The 18,604-nt window shown below is 42.0% G+C and overlaps 1 protein-coding gene across 8 annotated transcripts in view; it reads right to left on the reverse strand.

Moving 5' to 3' along the window:
* Positions 1-3,574: 3,574 nt before the first annotated feature.
* The window catches only part of HEATR6 (HEAT repeat containing 6), a 36,088-nt gene continuing 21,058 nt past the window's right edge, over positions 3,575-18,604 (reverse strand). For 2 of the 8 annotated variants that reach the window (XM_032280826.1, XM_032280827.1), the window contains exons 11-19: positions 18,012-18,367; positions 17,087-17,209; positions 16,631-16,717; positions 11,379-11,513; positions 10,084-10,206; positions 8,889-9,013; positions 7,927-8,023; positions 6,446-6,650; positions 3,592-4,511 (exon numbers count right to left, since the gene is read on the reverse strand). In XM_032280826.1, the coding sequence (XP_032136717.1) occupies positions 3,940-4,511; positions 6,446-6,650; positions 7,927-8,023; positions 8,889-9,013; positions 10,084-10,206; positions 11,379-11,513; positions 16,631-16,717; positions 17,087-17,209; positions 18,012-18,367 (1,823 nt within the window). In that variant the 3' untranslated portion in view covers positions 3,592-3,939. Of the gene's footprint in view, positions 5,765-6,445; positions 6,651-7,926; positions 8,024-8,888; positions 9,014-10,083; positions 10,207-11,378; positions 11,514-16,630; positions 16,718-17,086; positions 17,210-18,011; positions 18,368-18,604 lie in introns of all 8 variants that reach the window. The other 6 variants (XM_032280825.1, XR_004269727.1, XM_032280829.1 and 3 more) reach the window with 6 other exon arrangements.

Consider the following 18,604-nt stretch of genomic DNA (forward strand, 5'->3'; position numbering starts at 1 on the left):
AGCTTCAGATCCGTCCCGTGTGTGCGCCACCCAGTGGCAGTGGTTTGTCCCACGGTTCAGTTCTCAAAGCCTTTGGTCAGATCCACACAGGTAAAGCCTGGGTGTTAGCCCAGGAGTTTATATACAACTTTAGGGCATTGCCTTCTTACTTTCCCTCATTGCTGAAATCTCAACACTTTACAGTCTCAGGGGTGTCTCTTTCCATTCCTCTGGCGGGCAGATCGGTTTAAGTCAGGGTTTTAACTGTACTGCTCTGCCCTACAGTTTCTGCCTCCACGGCCAAGCATGGAAGGATGTATAGAGAAGAAAAAAGCCATGGGCATGCTTCCCTTGCTGCTGGGACCCTTCTTCCCCTGCCAGAGAGATGAGTTTCCTTCCCTTGAAGTTTTAGGCACCTGCCTGGCTGCCACTGTGCAGTGCAATTGCCTAGGGGCTGGTGTGGAGAAAAGCGGCAGCAAACAGGACTTCCCTGCTTTCTCTGACATATAGGGGTGCTGCACTCTCTCCTAGGGTCAGGAACAGAGGCTCAGAGCTCTTTGTATCTGCAGTTAGGATGCAATTCCAGGTTTTGGCAAATCTTTGAGTCCAGGCCAGGGGATCCCAGAAGGGGAATAAAATGGCAGATTGCCCCTTTGGTGGTGTTTCAAGTTCTCTTTTGCTTCCTTGATCTTCCTGCTACTATTTTGTTTTCAAAGCTAACTGCTCCATGCCTGTGGTCCAGGATTCATAGTTGCATTCAGTGGGAACAAGATGCAGTATGACTGGAATAAGAGATGGATTTTTATTTAAAAAACAAAAGCATGGATTTTATGACCACTGGTAATTTTTTTTTCTCACAATCCTTGCATAAACTTGGTTAAATTTATTCTCAGGCATTTTATTATTAAACTTTTTATTAAAAATCAAATTGGTTATTGCTGATATATAGAACAGCCACTGATTTTGGCATATGTACTTTGCAGCCAGCTGCCTTACAGAACTTTTATTGGTTTCATTACTTTCTGAATTGATTTTCTTGGTTTTCTGCATGCAATAATTTGTGAATTCAATCACTCAGGCTCATTTTCTGCAAACAATGATAATTTTGAAGCTCTTTTTGAAAAAAAAAACTCTGAAAATTTTGATTTTGGTTTATTGAATCACATGGCCATTAATTGTTGTACAGTTTAGGTATATTGGTGATATCATTCTTGCCTGTCTTGGTTCTGAGTCTTTTAGGGAAGTCCCTGTTGAGATATATATTTTATATGCTAATGAATTATCTTTTTGAACTTTTTCTGTCTACTGCTCTGAAAATTCAAGGAAATAAATACCTTATATTTACTGAGTATCAGAAGCTGTTCCAAGAACTTTCTATGTATTAACTAATTCAATCATCATAACATCCTTATGAAGTAGGCACTTTTATCCCCATTTTACAGATGAATAAGGCATGAAGGGGTTAAGTAACTTTCACAGGTAGGAAGCTGCACAGCCAGGATTTAAACCCAAGCTCTTAACCACTGTACTATATCAATGAAGCAAAGGCTGAATGAGCCAGAGTATTTGATTTACTTAGCTCTTACGCTGGAAAGATGGTGAGGTTTTGCTCATGGCCTTTATTCATACACAAATGCCAAAATCAAGGACACCTTTGCTTCACTGCTCTACAGGAGGTTTCTTTTTTTTTTTTCATTCAGAGAGAGGGTCTTACTCTGTTGCCCTGGCTGGAGTGCAGTACTGCAATCACAGTTCACTGCAGCCTCAAAATCCACAGCTTAAGCACTCCTCCCGCCTCAGCCTCCTGAGTAGCTGGGGCAATAGGTGTGCACCACCACACCCAGCTAATTTTTAATTTTTTTTTTTGTAGAGACAAAGTCCCATTACATTGCCTAGGTTGGTCTAGAGTTCCTAGGGCTCAAGTGATCCCCCGCCTTGGCCTATTGGGATTACAGATATGAGCCATGGCACCCAATCTCAGAAGAGGCGCTTTTCTTGAGTTCTGGAAGCAGGTAGGAATTAATGGTTTTTTTTGCTGGTGACAAAAAAGGTTCAAAGAGCAAGATAAGCAATGTCTCATAATGCTGTAGTCTAATGGACAAAGGTCCTAGTCATCTGTGCTGAATGACTCTTCCTCCCAATTTTTAAGTAGTTAAAAACTAACTTAGAATTTGGCATTCTGCATTAGAATTATGAATCAGTGGGGTTATCTGCTGGTTTTCATCAGCATAAGTTGTTTTTATTATCTGTGGCTTCCTTTCCCCACAGCAGCTTTCCGGAGGCACCTGCGCAGGCATCTGAGAGGAGCTCCTGTCCTCTGGTGTCTGTAATACCTGCGATGCTGCAGGGAAGAGAATCAGCATACTGCCTTGGTTCTTCTTCTGCACATGAACATTAACATCCACATCAGGATTTGGAAACCTTTACAGTGGCTAAGGTTTTAAAAAGAAAATGAATGGGATTTTATTCAAGATAAGCAAAAGATAACAGTGAATCATCAAATGAAACCATGAGGCCACTTCACAAATGTTTTATAAAAAACTCACCTGAGAAAACTCAAAGAATCATAGTAATAAGCTATATATGCCATATTTTTCCTTTTCTGAAAATGCCAAGAAGCTATTACTACGATGTATTCAAGAGAAGGAAGTTCCAAGACTCATCACAGGGTCAGGCGGGCTCAACTTAGTTTCCTGGGCCCTCCATAACACTTCATGTTCAGAGTTATCTCCAAAGAAGCAATTTAAAGGCATCCAATTTCAGTGTCTTTGCTGTGCTTACAGTCTTAATTCTGTGGAAACTGATATTCTATCAATGGAAAACTGAGCCTTTAGTGAACTTTAATACTCTGTTCCCCCATCACTGCCCAGAGAGCAGTTTCTGAGCCTCCAACAACATATCAGAGGCAGGAAAAGAGCAACTAAAAGGCAAAGGAGAAAAACGGAAGACACATGCCTTTAAGCACGTATTTTAAGCTAAATACGATGATTAAATATCACCAAAACCCATTTTTTGTATCTTCTTAATTGTCCCACATCAAAGTATGGAAAACTTTAATTTGTTCTTAAATATCCCTACATTCCTAATTGAAATCAATTCCAATAAATTGTAGGTGCTCAATAGAGAAATGTAAAATTTAAATATATATATTCAGTAGAAATTACTTTCATAACTTTTGGGGGCATTATCAAAATATAATTTGAAACTCCTCTTTGTAACCAACTAAATTAACCAGGTTATCTTTTCTTAAAGGCACAAATTAAGAGGTGGCAAAACAACCATAATTTAGTGTGTGGGCTCACAATCTCCAAAAGGGCATCAGGAAATTTAGGAAGTCGATGTTGTGGCCTAGGCTAAAGGGTCCTACTTGCTGGGAGTTAACTCTGGTTATTGGATTGTGGGAGGGGAAGTGTGGCAGAGAAGGCCGTCAGCGGGAACACGGGCACTCCAGAAGCTCAGAGCAGCAGCTCCTTATCAACTGTGAGGAACTGTCAGTAACCTTGTATCCTGCACGGCTGCGCCAGTACAAACTGGCTGAACTGCAGCTCTGCTTGCAGCTTTCTAGAAATACAACTTGGTAACAACAGGAGATTGTGGTCACACTATTTCTCTTTAGTTTATTACACAATTACAGACATAATATACAATACTGTAATTCCTAAATCCTACCTTTTTTTTTTTTTTTTCTGAGACTAACTGCACTCAAAGCCCCCCTGTCTGCTTGGCCCATAATACAACCTGACTCCTGGGCTCCTGGATGCACAGGTCAAAGGTTCCAACAAGCCTGACCATGGCCAGTGCTGCGGAGCCACTCTGTGAAAATTTAAATCACTGCTAAGTCATTCTAAATAAACAGTGAATGGATTGTTTCTGCCCGTAAGATGAAATCCCACGTACCTTTTGCTCAAGCTCAGGTCTTCCTATTGCCACCTTCGACATCTATAAAGTATGGTGGGATCTTCACTGATTTGTTAACCCTGGGAGTGCCCCTTGTGATCCAGATGAGTCAAAACAAACAGCCAGGATCTCTTCTAAAAAGCCCATGATGGCCCCTCTGGCTGTGTCTCCAGTCGGTGCCTGGACATTGCCCATGTGCTTCAGGGCCATCCTGACCATTTGATCTCTTTCCTGTAGGCTGGGGGGTGCTCCCGTGTCCTCTCCCTCTGCTCCTGATTTTAAAAACTGTAGGATATAGGATTGGACCATATTCCCATTCAGTTCAAGGGTTTCTTTGATACAAGGCAGATCTGAGGAACTGGCCAAACTCAGGAGGTGAATCAGTGCCTGGCAGATTTGGGTCCGTAGGCTGGCACAGTACTTGAATTCCAAAAAGTCTGTGGTGTCTTCGCTCTTCTGTAAGGCAGTGACCAATGCGTTCCAGATCCGAGCATACTGGTCAACAGACCCATACTGCTCTCTCTTGCCCGGGATGGAAAGGGCAGCAGCAGATCTGATGCGCACTTTGAAGTTCTTGCATGATGTCACGACCGATGTCAGGGCGTTGTAGGCCTGGGAGGTCCATGCGGCTGTTCCTAGAAAGAATCCATAGTCATTAAAACATATGCAGGCTTAGAAATAGAGGGGCAGAAGGAAGCATAAACACTAGTGCTCAAGACAGTCATTTTATGTGTTCACTTCATTCTCACAATCATCCTGTAAGATCAGGGTGGTGACTGACTGTAGAATCCTAGGTAAGTGCCCAGGTGTCAATCTCCAAACCTCCCTTTTTCCCTGTTATCAGCCTGCCACATGCTTAGAGCCTCTGCTACCCAATATAGGGCCTTTGGTGATCCAGAAAAAGGCTTCTTCTCTGGGAGGATTCTGTCCCATGGGGTAAGGCTTCGTGGCAGAGCATGGACTGAACTGCAACCCCATCTGTCTTCTCAGTTGGGCACTTCTGAGCAGTGTGCACATCACACACTGCATGTGGCGGCCCTGTTCATGCAGCAAAAATAATTATTTCCTCACTCACAGCAGCATCCAGACACTGCTCTGGCCATAGCAAATCACACATTTTATTGCAAAGAAAAAAACTTACAATTTCAAGAATAAGATGCCCAGATTTCTATCTTTTCTCCATTCTTGTAGGCCCTAGGAAACCAGCCTACTTTCCTCCTTACCAGAGCTACTGCTACCCACTCCATTTTGGGGTGTCCTTACTCCTCAAGATGGGTGACAGAGTAGAATGCAGCTTCTCTTAACTCTCCTAGCCCTTCCCTGCTTCTCTGTTGCCTCCGAAGACAAGCGAGCAGGCCCTTTCTATTTGGTAGATGCTGCTGCCATTGACAATGGGCCACTGCTAGAGCTATGAGACTGTCACACTCCAACCTGTCAGTCACAGTCCTTTGTCAGTTTCTGGCTCCCCTTTCTTATGTGTCTCCTAATAGCTCTGCTATGGATGCTTTCTAGCTCTCAAACTTCCTGCCTCTTTGGAGCTTCCCTTTCCTTCCAGGTCATGCAGTCCCTGTCAACTTCTCTCTCTCTAGTAGGATGAGGGCAAGAGCCAGATAGGACGGCAGGTAGGAGCCAACCACCATTGAGGTGCCCTGGTTTCAAGGACCTCTTGGCTCTCCAGAAGGCAGACATTTACCTCAGTGAGCCCCAACCCCAAAGGTCACCCTTAGGTGACTTCCTAAGTAGAAGAAGCCAGGAGGCTACTTCTCCACATGCTCCCAGCTGATTGGCCTGCCTGGATGCTCTGGGCAATAACAGGGAGCAGAGCCAGACTCCCCTTGCTTGATGCATGCTCTCCTCTCCAGGAAGACATCCTTAGGTTTCAGATCTTCTGAGAGAGAGAGAGAAAGAGAGAGAGATGCAATAAAGTGAATGCTGGCATTCAAAGTGAGCAAGATTTGGAGGCTCTGATCCATACAACTAAGCAGCTGCTGGTCCTGAATGACACCTCTAGGTGCACCGCACACCACTAATTAGAGACAGATGCCCTCCTTACATTTATTAATGGCATCCACTCTGTACACAGTTCATATGGGATTTCCAATTTATATCCCCTCTCATTCCAGTTTTTTCCTTTATTTTTTCTTGACTTTATTAAAACAATATATGCTATTGTAGACAATTAGGAAAATGAAAACAGAAAAAATTCTGCTCATCCAGAGGCAATCACTGTTAATAATTAGGACAATTTCCTTTCAGTCTTTTTTCTATCCATCTATTGAGATCATTCTGTAGAAATGACTTAATATCTATTTTCGTTTAACACCAGAAGTATTTTTCCAGATTATCAAATTCTTGTAAGTAATTTTAAATGGCAATAAACTATCCCATTATATATTACCCATAGGTAATGATGTATTTCAATGTTCCCCTAAACTTGTTTTCAGTATGTCTCCATTTTTTCCTAATACTATGACGTACAACATGTGACTAACGTCTTTAACAACAATGTAGACTGGTGTGTGCTGTCCCAAGCAGCTTTCCACCAGGGAGAAAAGGGAAACTTTCTTACCTAATGGAAGGGCAGGATTTTTAAAAACATTTCCCATTGCATAACAAGCATTCCATCGGACTTTCATGGCAGCTTCTGTTAGAACAGTGGAAATTAGGGCCTGGATAGACTCCTCAATGATTTCTGCAAATGTGGGTTTTTCTATATGAGAGCGTTGCAGAAAATGAAGCAAATTTCCAAGGGCCCGGACAGCATTGCTTTTTACCTAAAAAAAAAATGTAAAAGCTTTAGAAATCTGTTAAGCCAGAGAGATGTTTCCAAAAGTCTAATTTCAGCTTTAAAAAAAACCCAGGAGGTCCTAGACTTTTTTTTTTTTTTTTTTTTTTTTTAAAGATGGGGTTTCACCATATTGGTCAGGCTGGTCTTGAACTCCTGACCTCAGGTGATCTGCCCGCCTTGGCCTCCAAAGTGCTTGGATTATAGGTGTGAGGCACCACACCCAGCCTTTTTTTTTTTTTAAGGTCCTAGACTTCTTAAAGCAAGTCCTTGGAACTCTGCAAGGTCTTGTCTGGTTAACATTCTAAACCATCAGAAAGGTGAAGGTTCTACAAAACTCTTCTGATTATTTAATTATGTTATTTAGTGTTAGGACCTCAGTGAGGGCCATCTTCCTTGTTTTACTGAGATGGTGTATAAGGACCAGGGACAACAGGACAAGGTTGGTTTATAGCATGGTGAGGAGGAGAGGCTAGGTTCCATAATTCCAGTCCAATACTTTTCTACTGGACTAGCCCACCAGAATCATTTGGGGGAGGTTTTTCCTTTTGTTTTAAAACCAATTCACAGGCCCTAACCTCAGAACTTGTGAGTGAATTACTCTGGATAGGGCTTCCTGGGTGATTACCAGATTTTCAGAAGTAGTATTAAAGTGAGCACATAATATGGGTCAGGTACTGTGCTAGGTGCTTTAACATAAGGCATCTTTATATTCAGTGAGTATATGCCACAACCTCCATGTTACAGGTGAAGAGCTGACCTTCAAAGAAGTTACATATAACATATCAAAGTCACCTAGTTACTAAAGGGCAAGCCAGGGATTGAATCCATGTATGTCTGACCTAAAGGTCAGACCTATGCTTTTTAAACTTATTAGTTTAACAGGTAATATTCAAAGCCAGGAGCTACTCATCTTTCTGAATTGCCAATTCTACATAAAGATTTTTTTTTTTTGAAAAAAAAACAAAAACAAAAACAAAACAAAACAACAACAACAACAAAAAACCAGTTAATTTTAAAAGGAACCTGAATATGTCATATAGTATGACGATGGGCACTGATACTTTTCAGGAGGCAGGAGACAGTAAAGAAACTGTACATGTGTGGAGAGGGTCATTTATAACACTGAGCACACCCTCAATTTGAACAGGGGTAACATTTGGTGGGAAAGTCTGAGGAACATCAAGCCACACTAAGCCACCACACTACAGCTACAATACATTAAGTATCTATTTGAGAGATACTGGGTTTTGTTGTGAGTTTACCTTGTCTTTATCCTTGGATGCTTCTATAGCTGATCGTAACATTTTCAAGAGCAGAAGACCGGAGAACTCTTCCTGGAAACTTGGGTCTGGTGTTTCCCTGTTCCACCCAAAGCAGGCAAACATGTTAAAAGGTAAATGTACTTAAATATATACATATAAAAATATATTCACTTAGTATAACCATACAAAATTTAGGAAAACAGTTTAACAAATCTGTTTAGATTATACCAAGAAACTTACAGTATGTATCTTTCAACCCGATAGTCCCACACCTAGGAATGTCTCCAAAAAAATCTCAAAATCCAGATATCATGCACAAAAATATTCACTGAATATAAAAGCCTACAAGCGTATAGCATAAAACAAACGTTCAGTAATAGAAAAATGATTAAATGATCATCACACAGTGATAGTTATGTAACCATACATAAGGATTTATAACAAGTCAATAATAAAAGAGAATGCTTACACATTTTACATGTCACTTACACAGTGAAATGACAAAAAGCAGGACACTTGCGCATGAATAAGAAGCTACCTCTGGGGAAGGGAACCAAGGTGCCAGGGTAGAAGAAAGGTTTCACACTGAATACTGCTTTGTACCATTTGGATTTTTTTTTTAGTCTGTGAATATATTACTTTAAGAAATTTTTTAAAATGTATTTTAAAAGCACAGTAACCATTACTAAGGTTTTGCTTTTATGTTTTCTATAATGTGGACATATTACTTATATCGGCATACGGTATTTTAAATACATCTATGTCTTAATATATTCCTAATATATGTTAAGAACAGCTTATTAATTTTATTTTCTGAAGGAATATAAACTAAAACAAAGCAGGAAGAATGACTGCATAATATGGGGGAACTACTGCTGATTCTTTCATAGTAGCGATTGAGGACATTCTCTTGGGACCTTAGTCTCAGAAATCAGCTGGGGAAAGCAAGCTGAGCCACCTACATGTTGACAATCAGAGTGTCTGTCAGGTTGCCTAGGGACCAGGCTGCTTTGGCCCGAACATTCAGAGACTTGTCTTCAAGTGACATCAATATTGCGTTTGCTGTGTCTGCAACAAATATGACATCCTGTAAGACAAAACAAAACACTGCTGTTACTTGAGGAGGTCATGCTGCTACCTTTGAAATTCTCAAACTTATTTTCAGATATCTATAAGCATTCACAGCAAATTTCTACTTGGAAATCAAAATTCATCTACTCAATCAATGTACTACTCTTATATTTTACACTTTGGACACTCAAAACAATCCCAGGAGAGGCTCCCATGATTTTGGTATGTGCCATGGACACCCGAGGAGTCTATGGATTTTGCTCTTATGAACGTGGAATACATAACCTGGCCTGGGGCAGTTATCCAGGCACTCTGTGCTTGGTTGATTATCATCTCAGGAAGTAATGTTCTGAGAAAGAAATGCATTTCCAAAACACATCCTATGTACTACACACCACCCAGTGAGATAAATGTCACAAGTAAGTGAGAAAGAGGGTGTTATTTCCTTCTTAGTAAAAACTGTATCAGCTTTCTAAATGATGACTACCACCTGGTAAGGCCGCATTTCATTTTTATTAGATCATTCATTAATTTAAACATTTACTGGGCACCTAGGGTCCCAGGCAGTGTGCTAATTAAAAATGAATGAACTACAAGCATTACCATATATATGGTAATAAATATATATGGTATATGTATATAGTAATGTCTAGAGTTGTTTATATATAAACAATATAAACACTTCTGGAGTGTAGTGGTGCAATCTCTGCTCACTGCAACCTTCACCTCCCAGGCTCAAGCAAGCCTCCCACCTCAGCCTCCCAAGTAGCTGGGACTACAGGTGCGCACCACCATGTCTGGCTAATTTTTTAATTTTTTGTAGAGATGGGGTTTCACCAAGTTGCCCAGACTGGTCTCAAAGTCCTGACCTCAAGTGATTCACCCACCTTGGCCTCCCAAAGTGCTGGGATTACAGGCATGAGCCACCATGCCTGGCCCATGACCATGTTTTAGTAGCAACAAGAAATCAGATTACAAACCAATTGAGTTTCTTTTACCATCCAATACAGGAGCTCTATATTCACAAAATAGGGGTGCCATGGACTACAAAACGGGCACAGAACAACTAAATAGGCTCACTCTGACCTGTCTGAGACAGGGAAAAAGCACATAGACTCCCAGGGCCCGCGAGGTTGCAGCTTTCACTAAGCGATTCTTGCTGTCATTCAGTCCGAGCAGCACTGTGATGCACAGGATCTGCCTGTCATTCTGCGATGAGAGGGTTGACAAGGGAAAAATGAGAATGAAATCACTATAAGCCAAAGGCTTCCATGAAAGATGTGAAATATCTGTGTCTGAGACCATATTCAGGAGTTGAACACTACTGCGACCTTGAGGCTACCCTGGTAAACAGCAGGTTCAATTCAGATTCCATGATTACCTGAGCACCCACTTTGTGCAAGACACACACAGCATCTCATCATGTTTAACCTTTATAGCCATGTGAATTAGGTTATTTTTATTCCTCTACCTCATTAAAGTTGCCTTCTTTATAGAAGCTAATTTATGTAAATAAGAATAGACACAAATACCACTGAGGACTAAAGAAAAAAAGCAGTCTGAATTCTGCTATGATCTGAATGTTTATGTTCTCCCCAAATTCCTATGTTGAAATCTTCACTACCAAGGTGATGGTATCAGGAGGTGGGGCTTTTGGGAGGAGATTAGGTCATGGGAACAGAGCCCTCATGAAAGAGATAAGCACCTTTATGACTGAGGCCCCAGAGAGCTGCCTTGCCCCTTCTGCCACATGAGGACACAGCTCATATGGTGCCATCTGTGAGCCAGAGAGCGAGCCCTCCTGAGGCACGAAATCTGTGTCTGTCAGTGATTTGATCTTAATTTCAGCCTCCAGAACTATGAGAAATACATTTCTGTTGTTTAGAAGCTACCCAATTTACGGTATTTTGTTATAACAGCTCAAACAGACTAAGACAAATACTGTATGTGTTGGGCATCAATCTAAGTATTTTCACATACTTTGTTATTTTTCACATGACTGCCATCTTATTGATGGTAACACCAAGTTTTAGAGAGGTTAAGAGTCAAAGAGCTGGCAAGTCGAAGAGCTGGGATTTAACTCAAGGCCTTTTTAACTTTGGATATGAAATCTTCCTGAAATCCATCTGCCTTCCAAACTTCTGCTACCCTTGCCTCTACCACCCACATTCCAATGTACAGGGGGAAACAGCTTTCCTGATATATTAAGGCTTCAAGTTTTCCTATTTGCTGTTCCCCAGTGCCCTCGTCCCCAACTCAGGTAGAACAAATACCTTTTCATCAGAGATAATGCTGAATACTGGTTCAAAATGCAAAACAATCAAATTCTAGCTCTGGTGCTCAAGCCATCATTTAAGGGTGAGAAAACACCCTCATGTTACCGGCAGATTGCTGAAGGCCTCTGGCAAGATGGAAGACAGGGCATCACAGGCGCTCGCCTGGAGAGTTGGGTGCTCCGAATTCTGCAGGGCTCTGGGTAAAGGACCATTCAGCATCATAGTCCAGAACATCACCACCTGGAATGGAGGCACAGGAAAAGCTGCAGCCCAAGACATAACAGGGGAACCAACTCGGAGCTAAGTACAGCAGAAATGATGGCCTTAGTAGTGAAACACCTTTCCTTAAAGTAGCAGCTTTCTGTAAATGTTTTCATTGGTTCTTCTTCCACAGTGATGAAAAGGGCTTTAGAAAACAACTGCAGTGTGTAAGCCTTCCATTCAATACCTATTGATTAGGAGACTGCAGGCTGATAAAGTTAGGCAGCAACAGTGATAATAATCAAGAGGAGGCTGAAGATGGTGATGACAGTAACAGCAATAGCAGCCGCAGCTAATGCTCTTCAGAGCCCATCTCATGCCAGGCATTGTTCTAAGTATTTTATAGTTACTGACTCATTTCATTCCTTGGCACAAATCAATGGAGCCTGTATCATTATCCCTACTTTTTCACACAAGGAAACTGAGGCTCAAAGAGACAATACAACTTGCTAATCAGCAGCAGGGGTGAACTAGAATTCAGATCAGTTGACACTCAGCTAGGGCCTTTTCAACTACTTTGCAGAGTCTGTGTGATAATAAAATGTAATACTCTGTGTAAGGTTTCTAGCACGGGGCCTGGTACACAGTGGACACTCTTAAACTGGGTAGTAGGTTCTGCTTTAAGCACTTTGAAGAACTACCTCATGTCATAGCCTCTAACACAGCCACGTAAACAGTTTCCTTTCCATGCTTTATACATATCCTATGATTTCATGTTCATTTGCTAATCTCTGTGGTTTTCGTATGTTTTTCGTTTCTGTTCCATGGACCTAGTCCTGGGTTTTGCTGTATATTTCATGCACCAGTTCTATCTTTCTCCTACTTTAGCTCCTGGAAACCCAGTCTGGGCCCTCCCTGCCCTACTCCAGAAGAATGTGGACAGAAAGTGGTTGCCAGTCTCCAGGATGGCCCACAATTACATTCACCTACTAATATTTATACCCTTTTGTAGTCCCCTCCACGTTCAACAGGCTGACCTGGGTAACCAACAGGATGTTGTGGAAATGACAGCATGAAACTACTTCCAAAGCTAGGTCATAGAAAGCACCACAGCTCTGGCTTGCTTTCTTTCCCTTGGATCACCTGCTGTGAAGGAGCCTGGCTGCCAGGTCAAGAGGATACTCAAGCAGCCCTCTGGAGACGCCCTCACAGGGAGGAAATGAATTGAGGCCTTCTGCCAACAGCCAACACTAATTTGCTAGGTCTACAGGTGAGCCACCCTGGAAGAAGATCCTCCAACTCCCTCAAGTCTTGCAGCCCATCAGTTGACTGCAACCCTGGGGGCATCTTGTTCCCAACCTCATGCAAGAACTAAGCCAGAATCACTCAGCCAAGCCACTCTTAATTCCTGACCCACAGAAACTGTGAAAAAATAAACGTATACTGTTTTAAGCTGCTAAATGTTTAAAGTTAATTTATTACTCAGTAATAGACAAGCAATACAGAAAACTTTTTTTTTTTTTTTTTGAGGCAGAGTCTCGCTCTGTCACCCAGGCTGGAGTGCAGTGGCACGACTGTGGCTCACTGCAACCTCTGCCTCCAGTGTTCAAGTGATTCTCCTGCCTCAGCCTCCTGAGTAGCTGGGATTATAGGTGCGTGCCACCACGCCTGGCTAATCTTTTGTATTTTTAGTAGAGACGGGGTTTCACCATATTGGTCAGGCTGGTCTTGAACTCCTGACCTCATGATCCACCTGCCTTGGTCTCCCAAAGTGCTGGGATTACAGGTGTGAGCCACTGTGCCTGGCCATGTCTTTTTTTTTTTTTTTTTTTTTTTTTTTTAACAATACCTGAATGTGAACAGTTAAGAGATTTGGCCAAAGTCACCTATCCAACAAAGGGAGAAGTCTGGATTCAAACCTAGTTCTGTCTGATCTCATCTCCCTGCGCATGTTATATGAAAGCTTTAAGGCAGGGACTAGGGTTAGAGTTTTTAATACACTGCAAGGATGATAGAAATGGTGAAGGCAAAAGAACAGGCAAAATGAGGAGGGCAGAGGGAGCAAAGACCACCAGCACTGAGTTGATTTTGCTTTTGGCACTAAGTAGAAGCCTTTTTTGGTGGGTCACATGCCCGTCTCCTTTAGAACTGGCACAGTGTGGGGGTAGCAGAAACAACCTGAAATCACAGGAATTTAACAGAATCATGGCGGGGTGGGGGGCACAGGTAAAGGAATTACCTACTATGTGTTAGCAGCTGTACATGTCATTCGATTTTCAATAGCCTTGTGACTGAAGGGATATATTATTCCTCTTTACAACTAGGAAACCAGGCTTATAATCACATATCTATTAAGTGGCTGACATGGTTTGGATGTATGTCCCCTCCAAATCTCATATTGACATGTGACCTCCAATGTTGGAGGTGGGCCTAGAGGGACATTTTTGGGTGATGGGGTGGATCCCTACTGAATGGCTTGGTGCTATCCTTGTATTAATAAGTGAGTTTTTACTCCATTAGTTCATATAAGAGCTAATTGTTTAAAAGAGCTTGGCATCTCTCTCTTGCTTCCTCTCTCATCATGTGACACACCTGCTCCCCCTTCACCTTCCGCCATGACTGGATGCTTCCTGAGGCCTCACCGGAAGTAAAGGTTGGCACTATGCTTCTTGTATAGCCTGCAGAATTGTGAGCCAGATAAACCTCTTTGAAAAATAAATTGTCCGGTCTGAGGTATTTCTTTACAGCAGCAGCAAAGAGATTAATACAGAAAATTAGTACCAAGGAATGGGGTGTTGTTATCAAGATCCTTAAAAATTTGGAAGCAGCTTTGGAACTTGGTAATGGCAGAGGCTGAGAGTTTGGAAGGCTCGTAAGATAGGAAGACAAAGGAAAGTTTAGAACATCTTAGAGACTGATTAAATAGTTGTGACCAAAATGCTGATAGAAATATGGACAGTGAAAGCCAGGCTGAGGAGGTCTCAGAAAGTAATAAGAAAAGTTTGGAGAACTGGAGGCAAGGTCACCTTTGTTACACCCCAGCAAACAACTTGGCTGCACTGTGCCCATGTCCTACAGATTTGCATAAGGTTTAACTTAAGAGTAATGACTTAGCGTATCTGCTGGAAGAAATCCTAAGCATCATTCAACAGATGATGTGGCTGCTTCTGACAACCTATAGTCAGACATAGGAGCAAAGGAATGACTTAAGGTTGGAACTTATCATGAAAAGGTTAGCAGAGCATAAAAATTTGGAAAATCCTGTAGTAGAGAAGGAATTCAAGTGCCCTGCAGAGCAACTACTTGCTAGACAGATTAGCATGACTAAAAGGGAGCCAGGTGCTAACCAAGCTGTTTTCCCATAGCCAGGTGCTAACCAAGCTGTTTTTCCCATAGTCTTGGCTATGGGAAAACAGCCTTGAGGGCACTCCAGGAATCTTTGAGGCAACCCCATCCCATCACACACCCAGAGGCCTAGGAGAAAAGTGGTTTTGGGGGCCCGCCCCAGGGCCCCCTTGCCCTGCACAGCCTTGGGACACTGCTCCTGGCATCCCAAGCCTTGGCTCAAAGGGCCCCAGATACTGCTTGGTTTGCTGCTCCAGTGGGTACAAGCTGTAAGCCTTTAGCGGCTTCCATGTGGTGTTAGGCCTGCAGATGCACAGAATGCAAATGTGAAGAAGGCTTGGGAGCTTCCACCTAGATTTCAGAGGATTTCTTAAGCCTGGGTGCCCACACGGAAGCCTGCCACAGAGACAGAGCCCCCACTGAGAGCCTCTACTAGGTAGTGCCAAACGGAGATGGGGGGTTGGAGGCCCCATACAGCATCTCCACTGAGCACTGCCAATGCAACTGTGGGAATGGGACCACTGCCCTCTAGACTGAAGAATAGTAGAGCCACTGACAGCTTGCACCCTTAGCCTGAAAAAGCCAAAGGCATGGGACTCCAACCTGAGAGCAGCCACACAGCCTGCACTCAGAAAAGCCACAAAGGCAAGGCTGCCTTGGAGGCCCACCCCTTGCACCAGTGTGCACTAAATGCAGGACATGGAGTCAAGGACTATTTTGGAGCTTTAAGGTTTAATGTCTATCCTGCTGGGTTTCAGATTTGTGTGGCGCTTGTTGCCCCTTTCTTTTGGCTGATTTCTCCCTTTTGGAATGGGAATGTTTACCCAATGCCTGTACCACCATTGTATCTTAAAAGTCAGTAACTTGCTTTTGATCTTACAGGCTTACAGGTGGAAGGAACTTATCCTAAGTCACAGCTGAGATTTTGGACTTTTGAGCTGATGTTGAAAAGAGTTAAGACTTTGGGGAACTATTGGGAAGAGATGACTAGATGACTGTATTTTGCAACGTGAGAGGAACATGAAATTTGTGGGAGCCAGGGACAGAGTGATATGGTTTGGATGTGTGCCTCCTCCAAACCTCATGCTGAAATGTGACCTCCAACACTGGAGGTGGGCCTAATAGGAAGTGTTTGGGTCATGGGGGCGGATCCCTCTTGAATGGCTTGGTGCTGTCCTTGCGGTAATGAGTTCTCACTCTATGCGTTCACATGACAGCTAGTTGTTTAAAAGAGCCTGGCATCTCCCTCTTGCTTACTGTCTTGCCATATGACATGACTGCTCCCCATTTGCCTTCCACCATGATTAGAAGCTTCTGGAGAGGCTTCATCATGGGCAGATGCTGGCGCCATGCTTCTTGTACAGCCTGTGTAATTGTGAGTCAGACAAACATCTTTTCTTTACAAATTGCCCAGCCTCAGGTATTTATAAGCAACACAAAAAGGACTAATACAATCATGTTTCCTAAATTTGATCCCATGGCTTTGGATAAAAAAATCCTTGGCTCTTCCCACAATTCTAGTTTGTCTCTTGGGCAGGCTAAGTAACCAGACTAGGTTTTATGCAAAAGAAAGAATTAGTTTTACCATTGCTATATGTTACACATAAGCCTACCACATTCTAAATTGCAAACAAACTGAAATGTGAAAATAAAACCTATTTATACTAGTTTCATGTTTTCCTGGATTATAAAATATAATTTTTGACACTGGAAGAAACCATATATCATCTACTGCACTTATCACTGAGCTTCAAAATAAAACTGCAACTGAAACACTAATAAAAGAAAACTGTGAATTGACATTTATTTACCAAGAAGACTGGTATTCTCTGATCAGGTGCTACGGTAGACTCCGGTTTATACTGCTGTATTAAACCTGTGCCCAGTTCTTCCAGAAGCTGCCAAGAAAAAAGAATTATCAAAGCAGATTATTAGAACTAACAACTTCACTTTAGATTGGAGATTACCTGGAATCAAGGGAAACATAATTTGCAACTAAGTTTCTTTCTTTTTTCAGTCACTCTTTTAACAGAGGCCTTCTTTCAAGGACTAAAACCAACAGCTATATATTGTTAATGTGTTACTGAATTAATTCTTGGGGTTTACATGTAAGAGCTGAAAACAGAAGAATGTATGTCTTCCTTACCTGAAAACTCTTTAAGAAATCTCAGAATTGAAGGACATGTGGCAGAAGAATATAAAGTGAAATAAAGGAAGGATATAAAGTGAAGAGAAGGAAAAAACCTTGTGGCTTTGATGAAAATTACCTTTGCTCCATGAAGCTGAATGGATGGATCTGCTTCCCCCATGCACTTGCAAATCACCTCTCCAAGCTCCATCAAGTAGACTTGAGTCATTGAAAAGTAGCCCCTTGCCAGAAGAGCCAATACCTGCAAAGAGGGCATGGAATTAACCCTCTAAGACCCAAGTGCAAGGCTGCAATATCCAGAAAAGTGTTATGATATTTCAGAAACTGCTAATATTTAACAGGGCTGAAATCTACTGAATGAAATTAAGAACCATAATCTTTATTTCATAACATCAATTAACTGTATCATAGTTTTATGGTGCTTTAGTATAGGACTGTTTTTCAGCAATGTAATCTCATTTAAGTCTTGAAACTATTCTTTAAAGTAGGTATTAACTGAATTTTACAGCTAAAGAAACTAAGCCTGACAAGGTTAAAGGACATGTTTCATGTTGTCCAGTTAATTAGCAGCAGACCCCAGGACCAGGCCTAGTCTCAGATCATATTTGTATACAAAAAGCAAACTCTTTTATTTAGGATTTCTTCCTTAGAAGGAACAATTATTTTGTTTCTCTAAGCAGATACAACACCAAGGAGAAGCTTAAAGAGAATTAAACATTTAAGTTGCAAAAATCAAAAATTAATCGTGTAATTTCTCCCAGAATTGTTCTACAATCTATTATAGCCACCTGTCATATAATAACTGAAATGAGTAAAATAATTTGCAATCAAAGAACAAAAAGGAACGAATCTGCTATTTTACAACCAAGGAACACCTCCCAAAAACAAAACAACAACAAAAACAAATACACCACCCATACCTAAAATACACCTCCCACCAACATGACTGACACATGGCTTGGTTTTACCCGCTCACTCCTCACTGTCACTCTGAAGGAGAATGGTTACTTACATTTCAGAGATGAGGAAATGAAACCTCCTACCTGCAAGGCCTCCAGTCGCATGGGGGAAGGTTCGTAGGTGCTTCCTGCTGCAGAGCCAGCATCGCTACCTGAACAGGAATCCTCCTTGGGCAGTATGACAGTGGAAATGCAGAGTCGAATGAGCCAGCAGGGCTCTGAAGACCCCTTAGGTGAGCTAACTGATGTTTCTTCCAGAGAGGGTCCTGCAGGGGCTTTCTTCCACCAATCAGGAGGGCTGAGGTGAGGGGTTGCTGAATTGCTATTACTGAGTCCAGAAGAACACGGCTGCTGCAGAAGTAGCTGGACTTCAGGTAAAGGTGCATGCGTGGACACTATAGCTCCCAAGAGTGTGAGACTGGACACACGAACATTAACATCTGTCAAAGGAAAGCAGAAGAAACTTATCACCAAGGGAACAGCTACCATAAAGATGGTAGTTATCCCTGCAGGCAATTAAGAATTGGTAGTTCCTTGTGTAACCTGAATCTAATTAAACTTCTAGACCTCATTTCCAGTTTGGAAATACACGGGACAGGAGAAAAAGTTAACACCATAAAGAAACCATCTGACAAATGGACAATGTGATTTATTTTGTTACCTTTGGTGACAGAACT

This window comes from Sapajus apella, unplaced genomic scaffold, assembly GCF_009761245.1.
Source record: "Sapajus apella isolate SASKATOON/1434 unplaced genomic scaffold, GSC_monkey_1.0 scaffold12, whole genome shotgun sequence".
In the NCBI taxonomy this organism is placed as follows: Eukaryota; Metazoa; Chordata; class Mammalia; order Primates; family Cebidae; genus Sapajus; species Sapajus apella.